Source organism: Nyctibius grandis, chromosome 4 (genome assembly GCF_013368605.1).
Source record: "Nyctibius grandis isolate bNycGra1 chromosome 4, bNycGra1.pri, whole genome shotgun sequence".
Classification (NCBI taxonomy): domain Eukaryota; kingdom Metazoa; phylum Chordata; class Aves; order Nyctibiiformes; family Nyctibiidae; genus Nyctibius; species Nyctibius grandis.
Window position 1 is genome coordinate 12,135,043 of NC_090661.1, and position 23,751 is coordinate 12,158,793.

At 38.2% G+C, this 23,751-nt stretch overlaps 1 protein-coding gene across 1 annotated transcript in view; it reads left to right on the plus strand.

The window, feature by feature from the left end:
* Positions 1–23,751, plus strand: part of SBF2 (SET binding factor 2) — a 288,886-nt gene that overhangs the window by 259,939 nt on the left and 5,196 nt on the right. Inside the window, 8 exon segments of the mRNA XM_068398307.1 lie at positions 259–444; positions 7,243–7,369; positions 8,757–8,884; positions 10,865–11,065; positions 11,067–11,096; positions 21,291–21,395; positions 22,876–23,069; positions 23,488–23,575. Of these exon segments, the coding sequence (XP_068254408.1) occupies positions 259–444; positions 7,243–7,369; positions 8,757–8,884; positions 10,865–11,065; positions 11,067–11,096; positions 21,291–21,395; positions 22,876–23,069; positions 23,488–23,575 (1,059 nt within the window).

A 23,751-nucleotide genomic window follows, 5' to 3' on the forward strand; every position in this document is an offset into this window, starting at 1 on the left:
AGTCTATAGTTGGTCAGATTTGACTTTTATAGATATCGTGAAGTCTCAGTTTAATTTAAGCTTTTTCATGTGAGATATTATTTGGTTTGTTTTATAAAAATACTTAAATGTATGTGATAAAATACTTGTAATTGAGTTTATATGAAGGCTTTTGTTTCCTTGAACTATAAATAGATCATGGAATATTTATATTCATTGACTATAAAGTGTTCTCCTAACTTCTGTCACTAACACAATATATCCTGTCTTATGATCTAGGTAGTATCTCTGGTGCAGTTACTCAGTGATCCCTTCTATAGGACACTTGAAGGCTTCCGAATGCTGGTGGAAAAAGAATGGCTCTCTTTTGGTCATAAATTCAGTCAACGTAGTAATCTGTCTCTCAATTGTCAGGGCAGTGTATTTGCTCCTGTTTTCTTACAGTTCTTAGACTGTGTGCATCAGGTAAGTCAATCTCTATCTAATTTTAATTTAAAGAATTCATAAATAAGTGCATAGATGCCACTATTTCAGATGTTACAGATAATGGTTTGAGAGAAAACTAGTAACCTTCTTCTCTAGGTTTTATTAAAGTGAACAGATTATTTATTAAATAAGTGAATGGATTTATTTATTAAACCTCAGGAAGAGTTGGAATGGTTGCCTAGAGGAGACTGACCCATCCACACAAAACAGACTAAGAGGGATGGTTGGCATTACGGATCTTTTAAGGTCATTTATGCAGAGATTTCAAATAGACTTTTTTTTAAGCTTAAAGACTGGCTTTTGGCAGTCTGGAGTACTTTTCTTCAGAAGAAGAAATTGACTGATTGTTAGCACAGTGACTAGACAGTTTTTAATTCCTTGTGCTTGATGATGAGCATTGAAGAGGCCTTGTACTCCATCAGTTCTGGAAACAAGCAGCTATAAACCAGGGGGACCTAAGATGTTCTTACTTTTATATATGCTGCATGTTCAGAAGAAGACGAACACCAGCAGTTACATTGTGTAGGAAGACATTAGGTTAAGAATATTACTCTCATTTCGGGTTAATTCTGAAGTCTGTCCTTTGCATCATCTCAAACCAGTAAATACAAATGCTTTGCAGTCTCTGTGGATGCAAACACAAGATAGGAGCTTGCATAGTTCCTCTTGTGCATATGTCTGTCTTTTCCCACTTCTCTCATTCTTCTCACTGAAAAAGCTGAAAAGGCTCTTGGACATTAACCTGTATTAAAATGTATGGATGATTGTGTCTCACAGAAGATGACTGTTAATGCACCAGCTTTCTTACTGGGAACAGGCATTCATAGTGAATACTTGCATGAAGTAGACCTTGAAAGAGAAGTCAGCAAGTAGACTTACTCTGCTATCTTAAGCAAAGTCCACATATTAAATAACTTGCTAAACCAATGAAAAACAGTCTTTAGATATCTATGGGAGACTGATAATGAATGAGCTTATAAGAAGATGAGTAAAGACTTACTGAAGAACATGTTGCAGAAAAGAAAAATTTTGTTTGTATACTAACATTGAACACCAACAGCCATCATTATTGCTGTCTTGCAAGTTAATAAATCATGTACTTGGAATTTGGTTCAATTCCTACAGCATTCCCCATTAGAAAACCTCAGAAGTATTTTTCGCATCTCCTGTTTCATCAATCTGTTTCCCAATGGCTGTGGTCCTCAGGTTAATTTTTATTTGAAATGGGAAAATTTCTCTAAAGAGAATCAGTACTGCATTTTTCATTCAAACAAGTTAATTTGCCCGGTTGTCACACTAACTGTTCCTTACAATAGCTTAAGGTTATTGCTCCTTTTCTGAAGTAGAAAAAACAAATTCTTGGTTGCAATAGCTACAAGAGGACAGAATAGCCATATCTTCCAATACTGAAATCCATCTGCTTGGTGGTTCATTCATTTCTGTGTGTAAATCATTCATCTGGTGCTGTCATTCTCTCTGCTGTCAGCTATCTTCTCTAAACTTTAATAAGCTGAGTGGATAACATTGTCTCTTAGAATGAAGTAAACCTACATTTTATTTCAAGCAGTAGTGTAATTTTGAAGTGAATCCCTCCAGCATCTCCCCTTACCATTAGTTGATGCTGTTTTGGTGCATGTGTACTAGATTTTTCTTGGAAGAATTTAACACAAAAGTTCTGCTTCAGGTATGTACCAAATGCTCACCAGCTCTTAAAAGGATCTGAACCAATGATTCACCACTTAGCTTAAAACCATGGGGGTCATCAATTTACAATGGGGTTATCAACTCAACTGGACTAAATCTAGTACAAAGTAAAACAACAAATGTGTAGTATAGCTGCAGGGACCTCAGCATCTGCTGCTTCAGTCTGTTTGTCTGCTCCTTTTGCTCTGAATTACTTGCTAATGTAGACATAGCCTACCTCCTGCTTCTGACCCTGGAAACACTTTGCCCAAGTTTTACTGTAAGAAATCTTAGAAAGTTGGCATAAAGAAAAGCAAGGAAATTATCCACGCATACCTGTACAGTATTTTTTTCTCGAGTCCAAAGATCACACAAACTTTGGAAACAAATGGCTTATCTAGAACAAAAATAAAAATTGAATTCGAGGATTTTGGTTTATTGTCATCAAATCGAATGTACCATGTTTTCTTCATGGCAAAATTATTGGTTTTTCTTTAAGTTATGTTTAACACAATCTGCAGTTCTAAGAACATGGAATAATGGATTATAATCATCCTGGCTTTAAAAGTTAGGATGAAATGTAAAGTGGGATAAATCCTTGCTGTTAACAACTGTCAGGTGTGATCTTGCCTCAAGCTGCAAGGTGCCTAAAATATTCCTACCATAGATGTGAATGTGTCAAGGAAACAGAAGAACGTTGCCTTTGTAATTCATCTCAGCAGCTTTGATGCATGTCATTAGATATCTGACTCCTGTCTATCTTTAAGAGGCAATATAGAGTATAAAGTTACTAACAGATACATTTTACAGAAAGACCTGTATTTTCTGGTTTTTGGTCTTAAGCTGTGTCTGCATGCCCTGGCTGCAGCTGTATCAGCAGGAGGATTACCTCCTGCAGGGCATCTGGAGCTGTTCATCACTTCTCTGGTGGAGATACCACCCTTCCAGTCTGTTAGCTAAAAAGGGTTCATGTGAACCTGCCTGCCTTTTCCAATCAAAATGGTAGAAAAAAGTTGGTAGAAAAGACCATGTTGTTTGATGGTGGGGATTTAGAAGCGTTTCAGCAAGTCAATCTGAAGGAGGCAGTGACTTCTCATGAGGAAAAATAGGGCTGTCTAGGGCTTATAATCTTTTCAGACAGTGTTATCTTCAGCCAAGAAAGGACATGGGAACACAGCTTTACTGCATAATCAGTGTAATACAGATAATATAGATTTGTCTGCTATTAGAAAAAATCTTTAAGCTAAATGACTTACAGTCCTATTTAGAATGAAAATCTGAGTAAGTTTTCTAGAAATAGACTTATGAAGATTAGTCTTCTAACTCACGATGGCATAGTATTGACTTACCAAATTCTAACGGTATGGTTGTAAATTCTAGGGAAATTATTTTTGAAGTCAAATTAATGCTTGAAGTTTCATAGGATTTTACTATGAAAAATAAATATACTTAACATTTGTACTTGAACATTTCTCTTAAGTTTCATTGGTTTCTGTGCAACTTGTTAGACAACTACAGAATCCAATTAGACTGCAACTTCACCCTGAAGTGTAATATGTTATGATCAGTTTTTAAAAATTGCCCATTCACTGGAAATAAACATTTGGTCCTTTCAAAATATTTTTAACCATTATAGTCTCAACATACTAGGTGAAGTAAGAAAGTTATCATAGAGCCAGTATGTGCATTAAATGTCATGAGTTAAACTAAAGATACAGAGAAAACAAATGAAGCAGTGATTCCTAAATTAGAACTGCATCATCTTGTAAAAAGTCATTGTTTATGCCAATATCTCCAGGTGTCAGCTGATTTATTAATGCAAAATCATTCTTTCACAATAGCAGCATCTGGCAGATACTCTCTCTGCTTCTAAGACGACTGAGTTTATGAAAGTGATGTCAGTGCAGGAAGCTTTTGTTATTTTTCTTCTGTATCTATTTGGTAATTTATTAAATATAATTAAAACGGAATGATTTTCTGGAACTGACTTCTTTTAAGCCCAGTAAGGAGCTCTGTTACAGCACCCTGTGTAAGAAGAAGTGGGTGTGCTACTCCCATGGTAGATGTATTCAGTTATTCCAGTGTTTGCAGGAGTAGCCTCTTAGTGATTACTAGCACAGGACATTTTGGAGTACTATATTTCTTATTTAAACTAAGTAAATATTGATATATAATGAGATTACAAAACCAAAACATATTGGAAAACTAAGGAAGGCTGATAGAAGTGTAAGATTATTAGATACATTTAGGAGATATTTAAGTTAATTGGGAACATGGTGATTTGAAAAAGAATTCTAAAATACTGAGTTTCTCTAAGCATATTAGAAACACCCACCAGCTTACTCAGGTTTAAAATGTTCTTATATTGTAGAGATTAAACATTTTAAAAGATGGTGCAGTTGTAATTGTCAAAGATACCCTGTCCCTGTTGACTTATCTTTCTAGGTGGTATGTGTTGAAGCTGTAAAGTATAAAACATTGCTTCTAATTTACATGTAAATTTTTAGTATATCCCTTAAAATCAATGAATTAACTGTAATGGCACCAAAGAGTTATCAGAGAGAAACCAGCTATATTTAACCTCAACCTAAGTGGTTATATTCCCTACAGTAATAAAAATCTCTCTTTTATGTTTTTTTGTAATTTCTTAAATGAATGCAAGTATTTTCTCCTATGTTAGATTTCTAATTTGTCACTTCTGATGTTGGAGTTGTATTTTATCAGGAGCTTTTTTCCCTGATAGCTAAGCCATATTTTAAATTTTGCAGACTGCACTGCAGATAAACAAATCATCAGTAACAGTAGTCACTTCACCTAGCTGTGGCATCTATCCCATCTCCAAGTGCGCTCAAATCAGCCACAGCCGTTAAAACACAGACAATAACTACAATATTCACCTTTATCGAAGAAATGTTTTAGATTAGTTGTTTTCACTTAAAAAGTAGATTATATTATTATAACTTCTAGTTACTTGTAGTTCCAGAAATCTCAGAAATGGGATCACTCACAATACCTAGATCCATGACAGGATTTTAGTAGCAGCTTATTCTTGTAACTCTTCAAATGGATTAAAATAATTACTGGACCGTAACTAGAAATTAGGACCCTGTATAAGTCACATCAAATAGCAGAATATAGCCTCTCCTTCTTACAATATAGTAAAGACTACTTTTCCTAACATAAGATGGAAAATGTATACTAAACTACTTGTATATGTGTGTCTAAATGCACACACACATGCAGAGCTTTTTGGATGTCAGCTCAAAAGTACATTATGTCATTTTTGAACAGAAATAGCGTACTCTGATTATATTTTAATCTAATATATGCCAGAAAAAAATCTTTTCTTTTTTATAAGGAGAACTAAAAAGTTACTTTGTCTATGAAGTTGAACTCTTGAAGTTATTGTAGAAAAAATTCTGCTTAGCTTTATTCTTATAAAGCAGTGCAGGAATGTAGTCATCTGTATCGGGGAGAAGTGGGGACAAAGTGTGGCTATATTGAACTGAGGTATCTTAAAAGTATCTTAGCATTTTAAATGACTAGCTACAAGCTAATATTGATATATGATAACAACCGAATTCTCTGACTGAAATGCTGTGTATGTGTTTATAGGTCCTTTCAAGGGATTTTCCTGTCACTGTTGTACGTTTGGTAGATAACCTTTCCTTGCTAAATGTGTATTTGTTTTCTTTATTTAGTTGGTTGGGTTTTTTTTCAGCTGGCACACATGAAAATCTAATCATCAAGGAGCTTCAAGTAGTCTAATACTAGTTTCCATAATTCCAAAAAAAAAACCATTTATCTCTTGAGGAAACTGATAAGTAGATATTAGAGAGAAAAGATGGTATGGGAAAATGAGAGTGGTGGGAAGGCAAAAGAGAAGACATGGGAAGATTGCAGAACTAAAGGTATTTTACAAGTTTGATGTGAAGCTAGACAAAGCACAGTGGGCCATATTTCAAATGTGAAATTCAATCAGCAATTTCTTTTATGGTTGCAAACTGTACTTGTTTGTTTTATTATTATTCCCATTGTAATTGGGAATTTTCAGTTAATTACCATGCTTAATTCTGAAAATAAAAATCATAATTCATTAACTCATTTGAAGAGTAAATTTTAAGTCTGAAATTAACACATAAAATTTATGTGAGCAATGTCTCATCAAGATTAACTTTAGAATCTTGAATTTTATATGCATATCAAGTATAAATATCATCTATAATTAATGCAAAAAAATTTTGCCATGAATATTAAGCTTCATGCTTAAAATCTTACACTAGACTCTTTCTGATAATGTTTGAGAGGAAGCAATTGTGAAGAGCCAAATATCTCACGTTTCTGTACTCTGATAATCTTGTATTGTCTTCTTAAATATCTACTCCTGACTCGTGTTGGAAATATTCAGTGAATTAGATAGATCCCAAGCCTGAGGATAACGATTTAAGATGTTACATTGGTTTTACTGTTCTAAAAGAATAATAGCAAGACACCTCCTCAGTATGTTTTTCTTTTTTTTTTCATGCTGTAATATTTTGGTGCATACTTTGAAAAGGAAGAAATATGTGTAGACTAGCAAGTACTTCAGCAATTATCTGTTTCAGTAATGGTAGGTGGAGTATCATTTGGAGCATTACCTCTGTACATGTCTGCTATGTTGGGTTCTGAGCAATAGTAAGAAGTCTGCTGCAAAACCTTCCAATTATAGTTTGATTTCCAGCTACATCCAGGAGTAGCATCTTTGCCTATGAAGTTACATGGTGTCTCGTGAGTTATCATAAAAGATTTATATCCAGCTTGATCACTTTGAAGAATAGTGGGTTTTATACAGTATAATACTCCTTATTATACAGTGCACTCTATCTGCTCTGAAACATTTTTGCAGCATAGACAATACATTCATTTAAATAGCTTTAAAATATTTTTAGACAAAATGTAGGATTTGTGTGTACAGAGAAGACAGTTGCCTATGGATGTATTTGTTAGCATTCACAGGGCAATTATTTTGCTATCATGTTTCACATTATTATTTATTACATATTTATTTGCATTGCACCTCAATATCCTCTTTTTCCCCACTTTTTTTTTTTTTAGATTCATAACCAATACCCAACAGAGTTTGAGTTCAATCAATATTATCTGAAGTTTCTGGCTTTTCATCACATATCAAATCGATTTAAAACATTTCTTCTGGATTCAGACTATGAAAGACTAGAACATGGTATGTGTGACGTTTGTTTATTGCATATTGGTTTTGTAGTTATAAGTATTTTTCTCCTCAATATTTGGTCTACAAAAGTTTGCCTAGGTTGAGATGGTCCAATAATTGCATGGTGATGATGTAATGAATTCCATTTCAGGAATATGAAGGAAAATGGAGGTAAAGAACACGTGGAATTTTCTGAATGAATAATTCCTGAGCCGCGTCACTGATAAGACTAAGAGAAAGTGAAAGAAATTAGTGCCATGCCTCAAGGTTTTTTAGCAATTTATCCACATGGCTCAGTTTCCCCTACTAAATACCTTATTCTAACAGAAACAAGGTCCTTGGGAATCCTTCAGAGAGTGCATGAATTTTCAGGAAAGGAAAGCCTTTCCATCTATTATCTCTCACTTCTTTCTCTTGTATTCTCTTCCATGTTTCTCTTCTTTTATATTTCCTTTTTACTCTGTCTATTGTGTTGAACCTTACTGATTCCAAGGCCTTATCTACCCTCAGAGCCCTCTTAGTAAGACTTCACAACCACAGTTGAGGCTATTCTTGGAAATTGTTCTCTAAGCAAAACACTTAAGTGCTCTGAATTTCACCGCTTCGTGGGGTGTTTCTCATGGCATATGGTCAATTTTAATGCTTTTCTTCAAAACTGTTGTAACTGTGGAACAGACTAAGCTTCAGCAACTATTTTATTTTAACAAAAAAAGTTAATATCCATTGTTTACCTTCTTTTGAACAAAAGCGAGGAGTTGGGAGTCAATGACCTCCTGTGGTTCCTTCCAACCTGGATTGTTACATGGTTCTACAATTGGGTGGGGTGGTGTTTGTTTATTTAGGGTAGTTTGCTTTCAAATACCATTTAATGCCATATAAAATCCTGTTTCCAGGAGTCTTTGGATAAACTATATGTCCTTCCAAAGTAATTTCAGATAGCACAAATCTACGGCTAACTTATTTACACTAGGCTGATTTGTTTTCCCTGAAATGAGTTAGCAAGTAATTTCAGGTGCAGCTGGTCCAGCAAACTGGAAGGGCTGGTAACCTTGGGTAGTGGAGGACAGAATCAGTTAGCAGGGCTTGGTGATCTGCTGAGTCAACATAGCTGCAGGCAGAAAGGGACATTCATAAATACATTCAAGTATTTCATTAAATTTCAGAACAGGTTTATAAATATAATGCTACTGAATACTTTTTCATACAAAATTGATATTCTACCAATTCGTGGCAGAGTGGCAGTAGCAAAGCACAGTTGTTTCATCAAATACAATCTCTTGTTGCAATGGCATTTGATAGTAGATTTCACATTTAGTCTGTGAAATTCCTTTTGGCTATGCTTTAGTGTTTGTTATGTGTGATCATAAAGCTATCTTTTTGCTGCTATTATGTTCCCTAGGGACATTGTTTGAAGATAAAGGGGATAAACATGCCAAAAAAGGAATTTGTATCTGGGAATGTATTGAAAAGATGCACAAAAGGAGCCCTATTTTCTTCAATTACCTCTATGCCCCTGCTGAAATAGAGGTATGATTTAAAAAAAAACAGGTGGTTTGCTATTCTGAGTGATTCCTTGAGTACGTTTTGATATCTTAATTTTTCTCAACTGAATTAAGCATTTGGCGGACAAAGTTTGACCCACCTTGATTGATTGGAGTAGTGCCTCACAGGCTTATATTCTCAGTCATCTTAGTTACGGAAATGTCATTTAAAGGGCCAAATTCTGGAACACGTATTTATGCATCCCACTGAGGTAAATGAGAATCTGTGTTTGATTTCATTTAATTATATGAATGATTATAAAAATTATCTTCAATTTTGCACAGATTGCTTAAAAAAAAATTACGTACTGCAATCCACAGTTATGAGGAGGTGAGTTTAGAGTTGTAATGGGATATGTTTTGTAATGATCTGATTGAATCACATTATCTATATCACTGTCTCACATGATAATGTATGTCCACTAGATTGGACTGTGTCTTGAATAATTATATAAAGTACACAATACACTCACCATTATAGAATTCTGCAATAGCCAGGGAAGAAGCAGTCAAGATATCTCAGGAACTGCAAGAAAAGAGTGCTGTTCTTACTGTAGTGATGGAGACAAGGCTGTTTTAAGGTGTTCCTGCCATCCACTGCCCCACAGATGATCATTCCTGCACTGCTCTCTCCTGCTTTGGCAGTGAGCTTCATCCTGATAAATCATTTGTTTGCATGTCTGTCTGCTGCTGGTGACCAGAAAACATAATGATGGGCCAGTCTCCACTGTCTCAGAGGCCATGGTGCCACTGATATTTTTGTTGGTGCTTCTTGGTTTTCTTTTTTCCTCAAATTGTTTTACCACGTTGTATCTTAGCATACATAGTACCTTGCACTCAAATCTGCCATATAAACTGACCTCATTTTACAAAATGAAAAAAAAATATTATTTTCTTTAAGGTATTTTGAGTCTGCATCTGATCACTATTATAGTCAACAGTGCAGCCTCTTTCCACCCACACACATACACCACACGTACACATACTTATACTCGCCTGCTGAAGTGGTGGTGCAAGAGGGAAGAGGGAGAAAACAAGATGGTGACATTCAATGGATAGAAAGTGCTTCAGTGCTTGCTTTGTTTTAGAGAAACATCTGTTTTCTCTGTAGAACCATCCCTGTGATGAACTTGGAGCTTGATGGGCTGCTTGTTCACTGTATGTTTTATCCATTTTGCTATAAGCAGTAGCCTGATTAGTAAGCAATCAGGAGTAGCTTTTGGTGTTTTGGTAGTGTTTTCTTTCTCTTGTTTTAGAAGAAACTATTTTTTCCTCATGTGAAATGGTGTCATAGTATCAGAATTAGTCATAATAGCAGAATTATGACATAGTCATTATGACTGAGCATCACTCTTCAGACTTTAAAATTGACTTTTCACCTGAGGTAGTAATTCCCTTCAAGTAACGTGCTTCCAAACTGAAAGTCTTACCTTGTTTTTTAAAAGGAAAAAAAAAAACCCACATTTTTAGTACAAAGTGATCTGTTTTAAACTACTCTGAAAGATCTACAGTCCCTGGCTGCATACCTCATATTACTGTGATTTCTCCAAGTAGCATGTCCATCTGTGTTATACAGCCTGTCTCCTTTCTCTGATAATGAAGAGTCTTGGATTTTCTGCTGAGAAAAATTGAAAGGTGATTGCTCTCGAGTGCCTTTTGTATCTTTAACAGGAGGCACAAAGACTGTGAGGGTACGAACTGCGTATGCTGAATTAGAGTTCTTGGTAGGCACCTGGTTTAGTAGAAGAATAAAAATGAGTAGTATATTCTCAAAGCTACTTTAGTTTTGGGTTTTGATCTGACTGAGCCAAGATCTTGCTGTGGAAATTATCAAACTGCAGCACTACTCACCCAGTGCAATATACTGTTCAATTTAGAATAATCTTGAAAATATAAGTATTGTATTGTAAGTCTGAAACTCCAAGACTTCCTTTCTGCCATTATAATAAAACTTTGTTTCAAATAGGCACTGAAACCAAATGTAAATATGTCCAGCCTCAAAAAGTGGGATTATTATGTAGACGAGATTTTGGCTACTGGTCCTTCCTATGACTGGACCGTAACTACAAAATGCAGCGTTTCAGAGGAAGCTGACCAAGCGGATGGTTCACGGTCTCAGACTAAGAGGAAAATAGTATGGCCATGTTATGATGATGTTAAAAAAAATACAACCTGATGCCATCAGCAGCCTTTTAAATGTAAGTACATGTGTTACACAGGAGAATAAGTTCTCTTACGCTCATGAAATTCGTATTTACTTTTTATTTAAGTTATTGCCTTATAGATATACTGTTATTAAAAGGATGATGATAGATGTCAAAACAGGTATTTAGTAAAACTGACTGGTTGATCTTGAGAAATGATGGTTGGTCTGGGAATCAATCAGGCTTTCTGCAAAGCTTATGTTGTTCTGAATGAACACTTTTCTGGGAGTACACTGTAATAGTAAATAACTATGAGAAAGCCAGTCATGGATTCATTTTTTTTCACTGTCTTTTTTAAATAATAATGTAGGTAGCATAATAAATTTTTAGGTTGTCTTTTATAAGAAATGCAGGAACTGTTATTTTAATTTGGGCAAATGTTGACTCTAGATTTCTTGTCCTCTTTCTACTTAGTTTAAAGTAAGTGTGTGACACCTTTAAATGATGAAGACCCGGATTTCCAGACAGAATCTGACACTTGTTGATTTTAGCAAGTGGGAGACAGATATACAAACATAAACTGAACATCTTGGCCCAAATTCTTCAACAAAGCTTTCCATGATTGCTTTTAGTTTATTCATGTTTACTAGGACTGAACTAATAAATTTAGATTCTTAAGACTATTTTGGTACTTGAAATAGATGTTTGATTTTGGCTTTTTCTTGTTTGGGCTCGTGTAGGCTGCTTAGGTTTTGTCCTTTCTTCATTAGAAGATGAAAAAGGATCCCATTATCATGATAATTGTTGTAGTTATTTAGAATGATTTGACATCTGTATTTTCTTAAATGTTTGGTTTTTTATTATAATTAATTAACAGTCCTAATATCTAGATTATAATATCAATTGATAGCACAGGAAAATGACAAGGGCATTTTTCACTTCCTGGAGCTACTGTTTCAAGCCACGTGCATATTCAGATACACATCACTAGGTACAGTTTTTTATTTTGAAAACTATTTGCAGACTTTACCTTATATTAGAGTTGGATTATGGAGCCTAATATTGCAATGCTTGGAAAATTAGGATATGTCGTGGGTCCCAGAACTCCCCCGAATCAAAGATGATTTTTAGCAAAGTCTTAGGGCAGGGAGTTTCTGAATGGATTTGAGTCCTTGAGGATAGACTTGCTTTTTCTAAAGAGTTAGCTTTATTCTGGCACATTCCTCAAATTTCTTTTGGTCCATTCCTTCCAATCATAATTGATAAAAAATAGGAACAATGCCTGATTAAAAAAAAAAAAAATAATCACCTGTAACACTCCTCATGACTCAAAATAAGATAGCCAGAACTTCTCAGAGCTTATAATTTCACAACGCAAAGAAAGAGCAGTCTCTCAGCAGGGGTCATATCAGAGATTCTTTAGTGAAAAAACAGAGAGCTTTCATATCAGGTAACTAGTGACCAGAAGTACAGCAGGAATATAGCAACAATGTTCTGCATTTCTTCCTGGGGTCCCCTGAAGCAGGAGCAGAGCTCTGCAGCAGACGGAGATGACTGATTCAGCGTCAGCATCTATGCATGCTGTAACCTGCATCTTGGACTCTTTCCTAACGAGAAGAGCTGAAATCAGCTGCCTGGCTCCCTCTCACAAGTCTAATGTCACAGGCTCTCCTCTGCTCTTGTGTGCTTCTGTCATCACAGAGTTAATATCACTAAACCCAAACTTCCAGCCAAACTGTCCATATCCACAACTGTGAGAAACTGCCATGTAACAGGGAAATAAGCCGTATTATATTCCAAAGATATGTGGGTCAGGTTTTATGGAGTTTAAATGTTATTTGTGAATTAGATTATAGTAATAAAAGATAGCAATGGAGAGGAACATTTGGAAAACTTTGAAGAGGTTGTATAAAGGTTACAAAAATATTCTTCTAAGTTTAAAAAGCAAAGTGAACTTTCTTTTAAAACAAGTTGTTAATTTAGGGCTATTGCTGATGTAGGAGGAAGACCTCTCTTTAATCATAAATCCATTGAGAATGTGTTGGTATCTAAAAAATGTTTGAACTGAGACCATATTTAGCAATGGTAAATTATTAGGGAAGATTGATTCTCCCTTTGTTTATAATGATAAGCCCAAATTTGTTTGTTCTAAAGATATTTTTCAATTGAAAACTAGATAGTGCTCTTCAGGATGTAAAGCTGAAACAGAGAAGTTATTGAGTGTCTTTATTCAGAATGTTCCCTGGTAAAATGTGACGCTTTTTTATTAAGAGCAAAAGGTGTAATTTTCTAGTAGTAAATGTTCTAATGTGTTTTGGGTACATAAAAATCCACCTCTAACCAGATGTGTGTGATGGCTCTATGGTTTCCATAAATCCTTATGTTTATGAGTTTTAGAAAGTTAACCAATCTGCACATTTCATTCATTTAGTCCTAAATGAAGCCTTTTAAAGACTGCAGATAATAAAATGCATTTTAAAATAGAGATTTCTGTATAAAGCTTTTCAGTTCACTTCTACCACACCAGAAGCAGCCAACAAATAGGTTGTTTAAATCTTAAATTCTCAAAAGTGTACTTTGGAGATAAATATTCAAAAGTGGATCCAAACAGAAGTGCTTCCCTTTAAGACCATTTTCTGATGTACTTTCTGCATGATAGAAATCAGAAACAAGGTACCAACAGTAAGAGTAGCTACTCATCCATTTTTTTGAAGAAAATGAAAGGTAATTTTGAAACAGCACACCTATGCCTCTATTTTCTCTTTCAGAGATTAGGTTTTAAAATAATTTCTCGATTTAAAAAGGTAGATTTCTCCACAAAATTAAAAAAACAACTTATTTGACAGGAACTTTGAGGTTCCTGCTGCTTTGGTTTTTTGTAAGCATTTGCTTTCCTTGCCTGTAAAATTCAACAGGATTGTACCACAGTGTAGCACATCCAAGAGCCGTGTCTTCAGTACAGGCTAAAGTTCTGGATTAAATGTTTCCCATAAAGACTAGCTCTTCAAGCAATCATTTGACATTAGTATGTTGTGATACATTATAAATGAGCTAACTTATCTGAGTGACATTCAACAGAGGGAAGTGCAAAGTCCTGCACATGGGGAGGAACAACCCTATGCACCAATGTATGCTGGGGGCACCCAACTGGAAAACAGCTTTGCAGAAAGGGCCCTGGGGGTCCTGGGGAACAGCAAGCTGACCGTGATCCAACAACGTGCTCTTGCAGCAATAACGGCTAGTGGTATCCTGGGTTGGATTAGGAGCGTTGCCTGCAGGTTGAGGGAGGTGATCCTTTCCCTCTGTTCAGCCCTGCTAAGGCCAAACCTGGAGTACTATGCTCAGTTCTGGGCTCCTCACTACAAGAGAGAGATGAGGCTACTGGAGAGAGTCCAGTAAATGGCCATGAATCACAGAATCACAGAATCACAGAATGTTGGGGATTGGAAGGGACCTCGAAAGATCATCTAGTCCAATCCCCCTGCCGGAGCAGGATTACCTAGACCATATCACACAGGAACGCGTCCAGGCGGGTTTTGAATGTCTCCAGCGAAGGAGACTCCACGACCTCTCTGGGCAGCCTGTTCCAGTGTTCGGTCACCCTCACCGTAAACAAGTTTTTCCTCATATTTATGTGGAACCTCCTGTGTTCCAGCTTGCACCCATTGCCCCTTGTCCTGTCAAGGGATGTCACTGAGAAGAGCCTGGCTCCATCCTCATGACACTTGCCCTTTATATATTTATAAACATTAATGAGGTCACCCCTCAGTCTCCTCTTCTCTAAGCTAAAGAGACCCAGCTCCCTCAGCCTCTCCTCATAAGGGAGATGTTCCACCCCCTTAATCATCTTCGTGGCTCTGCGCTGGACTCTCTCTAGCAGTTCCCTGTCCTTCTTGAACTGAGGGGCCCAGAACTGGACACAATATTCCAGATGCGGCCTCAGCAGGGCAGAGTAGAGGGGGAGGAGAACCTCTCTTGACCTGCTAACCACACCCCTTCTAATACACCCCAGGATGCCATTGGCCTTCTTGGCCACAAGGGCACACTGCTGGCTCGTGGTCATCCTGCTGTCCACTAGGACCCCCAGGTCCCTTTCCCCTACGCTGCTCTCCAACAGCTCTGTCCCCAACTTGTACTCATACATGGGGTTGTTCTTGCCCAGATGCAGGACTCTACACTTGCCCTTGTTATATTTCATTAAATTTCTCCCCGCCCAACTCTCGAGCCTGTCTAGGTCTCTCTGAATGGCTGCGCAGCCTTCCGTTGTGTCAGCCACTCCTCCCAGTTTTGTGTCATCAGCGAACTTGCTGACAGTACACTCTATTCCCTCATCCAAGTCATTAATGAATATATTGAATAGAACTGGTCCCAGTACCGACCCTTGAGGGACTCTGCTAGACACAGGCCTCCAACTGGACTCTGTCCCATTGACCACCACTCTCTGGCTTCTTTCCTTCAGCCAGTTCACAATCCACCTCACTACCCCATCATCCAGACCACACTTCCTCAGTTTAGCTGCAAGGGTGCTGTGGGACACTGTGTCAAACGCTTTACTGAAATCAAGATAGACCACATCCACAGCTTTACCATCATCTATCCACCGGGTTATGTCCTCATAAAAGGCTATCAAGTTGGTTAAGCATGACTTCCCCTTGGTGAAGCCATGCTGAGTGCCCCTAATGATCCCCCTATCCTTGATGTGCCTAGAGACAGCACCAAGAACAAGCTGTTCCATCACCTTTCCGGGGATGGATGTGAGGCTGACCGGTCTATAGTTACCCGGGTCCTCCATCTTGCCCTTTTTGAAGACTGAAGTGACATTCGCTTTCCTCCAGTCCTCAGGCACCTCTCCTGTTGCCCACGGCTTAGCAAAGATGATGGAGAGTGGCCTAGCAATGACTTCCGCCAGCTCCCTCAGCACCCGCGGGTGCATCCCATCAGGGCCCATGGATTTATGGACGTCCAGGTTGCTTAATTGGTCCCTGACCCAGCCCTCATCAACCAAGACAGATTCCTCCTCTATCCTGACTTCTTCTGGGGCCGCAGGGGTCCGGGGCTCCTCAGGACAGCCTCCAGCAGTATAGACAGAGGCAAAGAAGGCATTCAGTAACTCTGCCTTCTTTTTATCCTCTGTCTCCAGGGCCCCCACCTCATTCATCAGTGGGCCTACATTGCCTCTAGTGTTGGCTTTACCTGCAATGTATTTGAAGAAGCCCTTTCTGTTGTCCTTGACCTCTCTTGCAAGGTTTCATTCCAAGGAGGCCTTAGCTTTCCTAGTTGCCTCCCTACATCCTCTGACAACAGACTTATATTCCTCCCAAGTGGCCAGCCCCTCCTTCCATGATCTGTACACCCTCTTCTTCCACTTGAGTTTGCCCAGCAGTTCCCTGTTTAACCATGCAGGTCTCCTGGTACCCTTCCTTGACTTCCTACCTGTTGGGATGCTCTGATCTTGAGCTCAGAAGCAGCAGTCCTTGAATGCTAACCAACTATCTTGGGCCCCCTTACCTTCTAGTACCCTGTCCCATGGGATTTCCCGTAGCAATTGCTTGAAAAGGCCAAAGTTGGCCCTACTGAAGTCCAGGGTTGTAATTCTGCTAGCTATTCTGTTCCTGCCACATGAGATCCTGAACTCTACCATCTCATGGTCAATGAAGATTATTAAGGGACTGTAGCATCTCTCATATGAGGAAAGGCTCAGAGAGCTGGGACTGTTCAGCCTGCTGAAGAGAAAGCTCGGGGAAATCTTATCAATCTATATAGATATCTGAAGAGAAGGTGTAAAGAAGATGGAGCCAAACACTTTTCAGTGGTGCCCAGTGACAGGACCAGAGGCAATGGGCACAAACTGAAACACAGGAGGTTCCATCTGAACATCAGGAAACACTTTTTCACTGTGAGGATGACTGAGCACTGGCAACAGGTTGCCCAGAGACGTTGTGGAGTCTCCATCCTTGGAGATAACTCAAAAGCCATCTGGACACAGTCCTGGGCAACTGGCTCCAGGTGACCCTGCTTCAGCAGGGAGGTTGGACTGGATGACTTCCAGAGGTCCCTTCCAACCTCAACCATTCTGTGATATATGCCTGGTTGCATTAGAGGTAGTAATCTACTGATATTTCAGTGCAAAGGCAAGTCAAATCCTTGAGGGCAGACACATCTCCACCATTTCCCACTAATTTGCTGACATTCCTAAAAAGGTATTCAGTCCCCATAATTCCTTGGGAGTGGCTCAGATTCCGGTACTTTCAAGAACTGTGAGAGATGAACCTGCATGTCCTATTCTTACAAATAAGCAGTTACATCACTTAACATTGGATGGTGATTGCTCAGAGAGAGGCTGGCCAACTCAAAGATGCCACTTCAGGATGCCAGTCTGAATTAACTCTGCCATAAATATATGTCATAAAGAACTAAAGCTATATAAGGGGTCAATGAATAACCAGCAAAACAACAAAAATAGCACTTCTGATTGTGAGCTGTTTTGCAACTTTCGGTTACGTGCCAAAAAGACTGATCTGTCAAAGTGGACCCTGAACCAAAAAGTTTATTCCAAATATTGAACAACTAGTCATGTACAACTCGTTGCACACACAAGTCTGAACACTTGACAAAGGCAGCAATTCAATCACTGGATACGCGTTCAGCATTTTTTCCATTTGCAGTCAAAGTCTCAGAAGCCTTCTAGCCCAGGAGCTGAAAAGACTGACAAGGAAGGGCTTCCAAAACAGGGTGCTCTGTCACAGTCAAGACAGTTCACTAGTATAGGACTTCGTCCAGATTGTTTTGGGTGTGCACAAACACACTGTGGATACAAAGGAGGTGACCAGTCTCTACAGCTGTGGAGTGTCTGCAGAGTTAACTCCTGTCTATACCATTCAAATATTACAAAGCAGATTACTTAGCAGATATATCTTTTGAAAGGCACAGTAGTGCTAATTGCTTGTAATTACTAATTTCAGGAAATGGATATTCATACAGTTGTATTTGTTATAACCTTTCTTTTTATACGTATTGACTTCTGCTCCTGTAAGTCTAGGCAACAAGAGATGAATCAGAAAGATAAATTAAGGAATTTTTCTTTCAAGGAAATGCAGCTATTCATAGTCCATTTGACACATGGAAGGAAAAAAAATCTGACATTTTCAGTAAAATTTAAAACTGAAGGGGCAAGAGTAAATCTTAGTGATTTATTGCCGTGTAAGATTTTAACATGGAGTTTATTAAAGGAGAATTTATTCCTAACTTTTCAAGTTATATATAGGAGATTGTTGAAAGTTTTTCATTTTAAGTTCTGGAAGCACTACTCATTGTGGAGCCAAAAAGAAGGAATGTGACCCAGTTGCTAAGTAACAAGTTTCAGTTACTTCCAGATTCTGCAGAGAAAGACTCGTACTCAGAAGTCAAGACTAGGGCAGAAGGAGAATGATCAGATTAAAACCTGACTAACTTTTTGCACTAAAAAGCTTATATCCTTTTGCAGCAATTTGGAAAGCCTTTTACATAAAAAGCCTGTGGTAAATCGATTCCGTCCTATGTACCCCAGCAGTAAGCATTTTACACTCAGCACTTTCAAAGAGGAACAAGTGATCTAGAGAAGCCTTTATTCTGGCTTGTGTTCACCATTTCTTGTTTTTGTATCTACCTATGAAGATACTCCAACCGAAACTATTCTGGTTTTACTTCTTGGCAGGAAGAGAGTCCCATGATATTTAATGTATATGTGGCTTTGAACTACCTTCAGTATTTATAACTTCTGGTTTGATTCCTGCTGTTAAGCCAAATTTATTATACTTAGTTTTACTTTTGAGTTTTCTGATTTACCTTCAGCAGGGAAGAGTTTGTAGAAATATTTTGTTCCTGTTACACTGTCAAATACTGGCTTTTTTTTATTTTCACTTCAGAGTTCAAAATTTAGTTCAGGAGTTAATTTCCTTGTCAAAACCTTAAAAATATTTCAATTGATAACGATTTCCTGAAGAAACTGTCATTCTAAAAGACCAATAGGAGTTGGAGAATATTATGAAATCTGCTTTAATCATTTGGTATAGTAGAAGTGAGTAAAGTCAGAGACTTACTGACTCTACTTTGAAAATAAATGTCTTGGGTTTTAGCATATATAGTCTTTTATATAGCATGGGAATTCTATGTCCTATGGCAGTTTTTTGTTCCATCATCAGTTCTTAATTGGATTTGCAAAATTGAGTTTTTATTTGATTTCATTAAGAATCAGATTTTCATAACAATATAGTTGTTGAAAGTAAACATATAGAAAGGGAGCATGGCAAGGAATATGGACCACAGATCAAAGTAGTGGCAAATGTATCGATGAGTCTCTAGGCACATCAAGGATAGGGGGATCATTAGGGGCACTCAACATGGCTTCACCAAGGGGAAGTCTTGCTTAACCAACTTGATAGCCTTTTATGAGGACGTAACCCGGTGGATAGATGATGGTAAAGCTGTGGATGTGGTCTATCTTGATTTCAGTAAAGCGTTTGACACAGTGTCCCACAGCACCCTTGCAGCTAAACTGAGGAAGTGTGGTCTGGATGATGGGGTAGTGAGGTGGATTGTGAACTGGCTGAAGGAAAGAAGCCAGAGAGTGGTGGTCAATGGGACAGAGTCCAGTTGGAGGTCTGTGTCTAGCGGAGTCCCTCAAGGGTCGGTACTGGGACCAGTTCTATTCAATATATTCATTAATGACTTGGATGAGGGAATAGAGTGCACTGTCAGCAAGTTCGCTGATGACACAAAACTGGGAGGAGTGGCTGACACAACGGAAGGCTGCGCAGCCATTCAGAGAGACCTGGACAGGCTCGAGAGTTGGGCAGGGAGAAATTTAATGAAATATAACAAGGGCAAGTGTAGAGTCCTGCATCTGGGCAAGAACAACCCCATGTATGAGTACAAGTTGGGGGCAGACCTGTTGGAGAGCAGCGTAGGGGAAAGGGACCTGGGGGTCCTAGTGGACAGCAGGATGACCATGAGCCAGCAGTGTGCCCTTGTGGCCAAGAAGGCCAATGGCATCCTGGGGTGTATTAGAAGGGGTGTGGTTAGCAGGTCAAGAGAGGTTCTCCTCCCCCTCTACTCTGCCCTGCTGAGGCCGCATCTGGAATATTGTGTCCAGTTCTGGGCCCCTCAGTTCAAGAAGGACAGGGAACTGCTAGAGAGAGTCCAGCGCAGAGCCACGAAGATGATTAAGGGGGTGGAACATCTCCCTTATGAGGAGAGGCTGAGGGAGCTGGGTCTCTTTAGCTTAGAGAAGAGGAGACTGAGGGGTAACCTCATTAATGTTTATAAATATATAAAGGGCAAGTGTCATGAGGATGGAGCCAGGCTCTTCTCAGTGACATCCCTTGACAGGACAAGGGGCAATGGGTGCAAGCTGGAACACAGGAGGTTCCACATAAATATGAGGAAAAACTTGTTTACGGTGAGGGTGACCGAACACTGGAACAGGCTGCCCAGAGAGGTTGTGGAGTCTCCTTCTCTGGAGACATTCAAAACCCGCCTGGACGCATTCCTGTGTGATATGGTCTAGGTAATCCTGCTCCGGCAGGGGGATTGGACTAGATGATCTTTCGAGGTCCCTTCCAATCCCTAACATTCTGTGATTCTGTGATTCTGTGAGTGTTCACAAGTAAACATAAACTAAAGAAATTGCCTCTTTTTACTTAACTTTGCATGCACTGTCTTATTAACAGGAAATAACCCTAACTGGAGGTTATCGACATAGGTCATATTCCCAAGTTCCACAACAAGAACATGTTGTTACAGTTTGGCATCCAAATTGAATAAATCTTTCTGTTTCGTTTCCTTCATATTTTATAAACCAGGGTAAATGTTAATATTGGCAATGTACAATGGTGGTGTCACAGCACAGAATTTGTTCTTTGTAAATATTTTTATAAAATACAGCCTATCCTTATCATTTTCATGTTTCTATTATGGCAATCGGTGTTGAATTTTGTGTGTTCAGAAGAACTGGCAGAGAATTGAAAGCACAATGGCTCCTCCAACCTGTGACATGCAAGAAGAATGATGTGGCTGATGCTGTACTTCGTTGCCTTTGACTCCTGATTCTGGTTGATTTCAGTTTATAGCTGGTTTGACAGAGGTTTTTGTTCTTTACTGGGCAACATGGCCTAAAAGTTCTCGGTGTAAAAATATTTACTAGAAAATGGTTGTATAAAAATGATTACCAGGAATGTTTATCCTTAAGAAAACCCTTGTTACTTGTTTCAGGAAATCGAAAGGTTGGAGAGTAAATTAAATCAGAGCCCAGAAAGGTGGCAGCTTTTGTGGGAAAGGGTCAAAATGAATCTAAAGGATGACACCAGACAAGACAATGTAAGTAGTAAAAGAGCTCATCCAACAGAATAATTCCATTCCTGCTATATAGGCTACCTGGGGTACTGACAAAAATCACTGTATTTCTTGGAGCAAAATACTGCTTTTGAAAAATTGAATATGTTGTTCTAATCCATGATATTGGCTCTGTATTTCTGCATGTAGAAAATTAAATTTATACTTGTGCTATTTATCTAATTGCTTTTCCAGAGTAGATTAAGGCATACAGACAAAATGAGCATGAGCATTTTACAAATACACAAATATATGACTTTATATATTTAAAAGATTCTTGAAGTACAAAAACCCTCAGTTCCTGAAAGGAGCCAAAAGGACATCACAGAGTTTCAGAGATGAGTAAAGATATTTCCATGTCTAAATGGAATTTTGGAATTGTAGGAAGGAAGTGTTCATGCTTGTGTTTCCAATTCTTGACTGCAGTAAAAAGAATAGCTGACAATGTAGATATTTTCTAAATCAAAGACTGCCTCTTTGGTGTCTACATGCACTAAGAACAATGTTAGATACTGCTTTTTGTGAGCTTTCCCTGTGAACTTGGCACAGTGAGTTACCAGCTCAAGACTGTACCCTAACCCTTCAGCTTCATGTGCTTGTTCAAATTTTCCAGCCTCCATGCAATGGCTGGTTCACAGCACTACTTAGTTACTTGTCCTTTGCTCTCAGGAAAGCAATATGCTTTATGTCTGTCAGAGTCATTTATACCCTGAACAAATTCAAGATGAAAAAAGTTTTATCCTAGCAAAGCAGAGGGTTTTTTTTATTTAATTGGAAGCAGAAAAGAAAATGCAGGTATAAATATACCTGATATCAGTCTCCTGTCCTAGCTGTTATTTAAGGATTCTCAGATAAATGCAATAGCTAAGGGTCAACCCCAAAGAACTCTTTATCTCTAGGATACTGACATTTAGATTAAGACCAAACTCAGGATCCCTCTTGTTCCAGGTTATTGAGATTCTACTAAAACGATTTGGATCTATAAAGTAGCTGTTGGAAACTCCACTCTTTTCCCTTCCCTTCCCTTCCCTTCCCTTCCCTTCCCTTCCCTTCCCTTCCCTTCCCTTCCCTTCCCTTCCCTTCCCTTCCCTTCCCTTCCCTTCCCTTCCCCTCCCTTCCTTTCAATTAGTGAAATTTATTGTATCCAAATGTCTGACTAGTTCTAGATGCTTCTGAGAAAGCAAGGGAAATCTTGTTCAAGATTACGTCACTGGAATATACAAGGCTTTTCTGAAATGTGATTTCTCACACCATGTGAACCCTTCTGCTTAAGAAATTCATTGAATTGCCATCTCTCCAACTTCTTTTCTGAGGCAGCACTGACTTGTATAATGAAGATTTTTTTGGCCTCATAATAATTCAAAACTTACATGTTGTACCACGTATTATCAGTACAATGTTGAGACAGTCTCACAATGCAAGACACATTGCATTACATTTTTTCTTTTATTTTCATTTTTTTTAGCTCCGGAGGCATCCTTCTGGCTCCTCAGGGATGATGTCAGCTAATCTACATTCCTATCAAAAGAGGTCTTTGTTGGAAATACCTGACAGTGGGCTGGGTGAGGAACAGAGTGCAAGCATCTCTCCCTCTAATGGAGTAGACAGAAGAACAACTACGCTATACAATCATTTCACATCAAAGAATGATGAAAATAGGTAAACTGAATAGTCAGAGTATTTATGAACCTTGTATCAGCTTGGTACAAGTCTCTACCTTAGGAAAAAATTTTCATATGCACAGAATGCTTTGTGACTACTTTATACCTTCATTGTGGTTTTGGTTATATTTAGTTGTCTTGATGGGTGGGCCTGTATCTCCTAGCAGTATCTTTCAGTCTTCCCCTTTATAAGCACAAGCAAATTCTAGCTGCACATTTAATGCATCCAAACTACAGAAATGGTGTTTATGAGTGTATCACAGTTACCAATAACTAAACTATTGGTTTAAAACCGATTTGGTTTACTGCAGTAAAAGAAGTGTTTGAATATGTATGTACTCATTCTGGGGCTTTTATATGTTACCAGTATTCATATTATGGAATCACATGCCATTTGTATTTTCTATACCTTTCAGATCTTTTGAAGGTACGCTGTACAAAAGAGGAGCTTTACTAAAAGGTTGGAAACCTCGCTGGTTTGTGCTGGATGTGACAAAACACCAGGTAAAACCTTTTCAGATAATGGATGTTTCCATGAATAGTTTGCTCCTTTTTTATTTACTGGGTTTCTTTAGATTGATTTTACAAATAATACTAATAATGATTATTTTCAGATGAGATATGTGTGTTACATCATTATAGGCTATGTATCTATGTTTATCTTGTGTATCTTGTAGCTG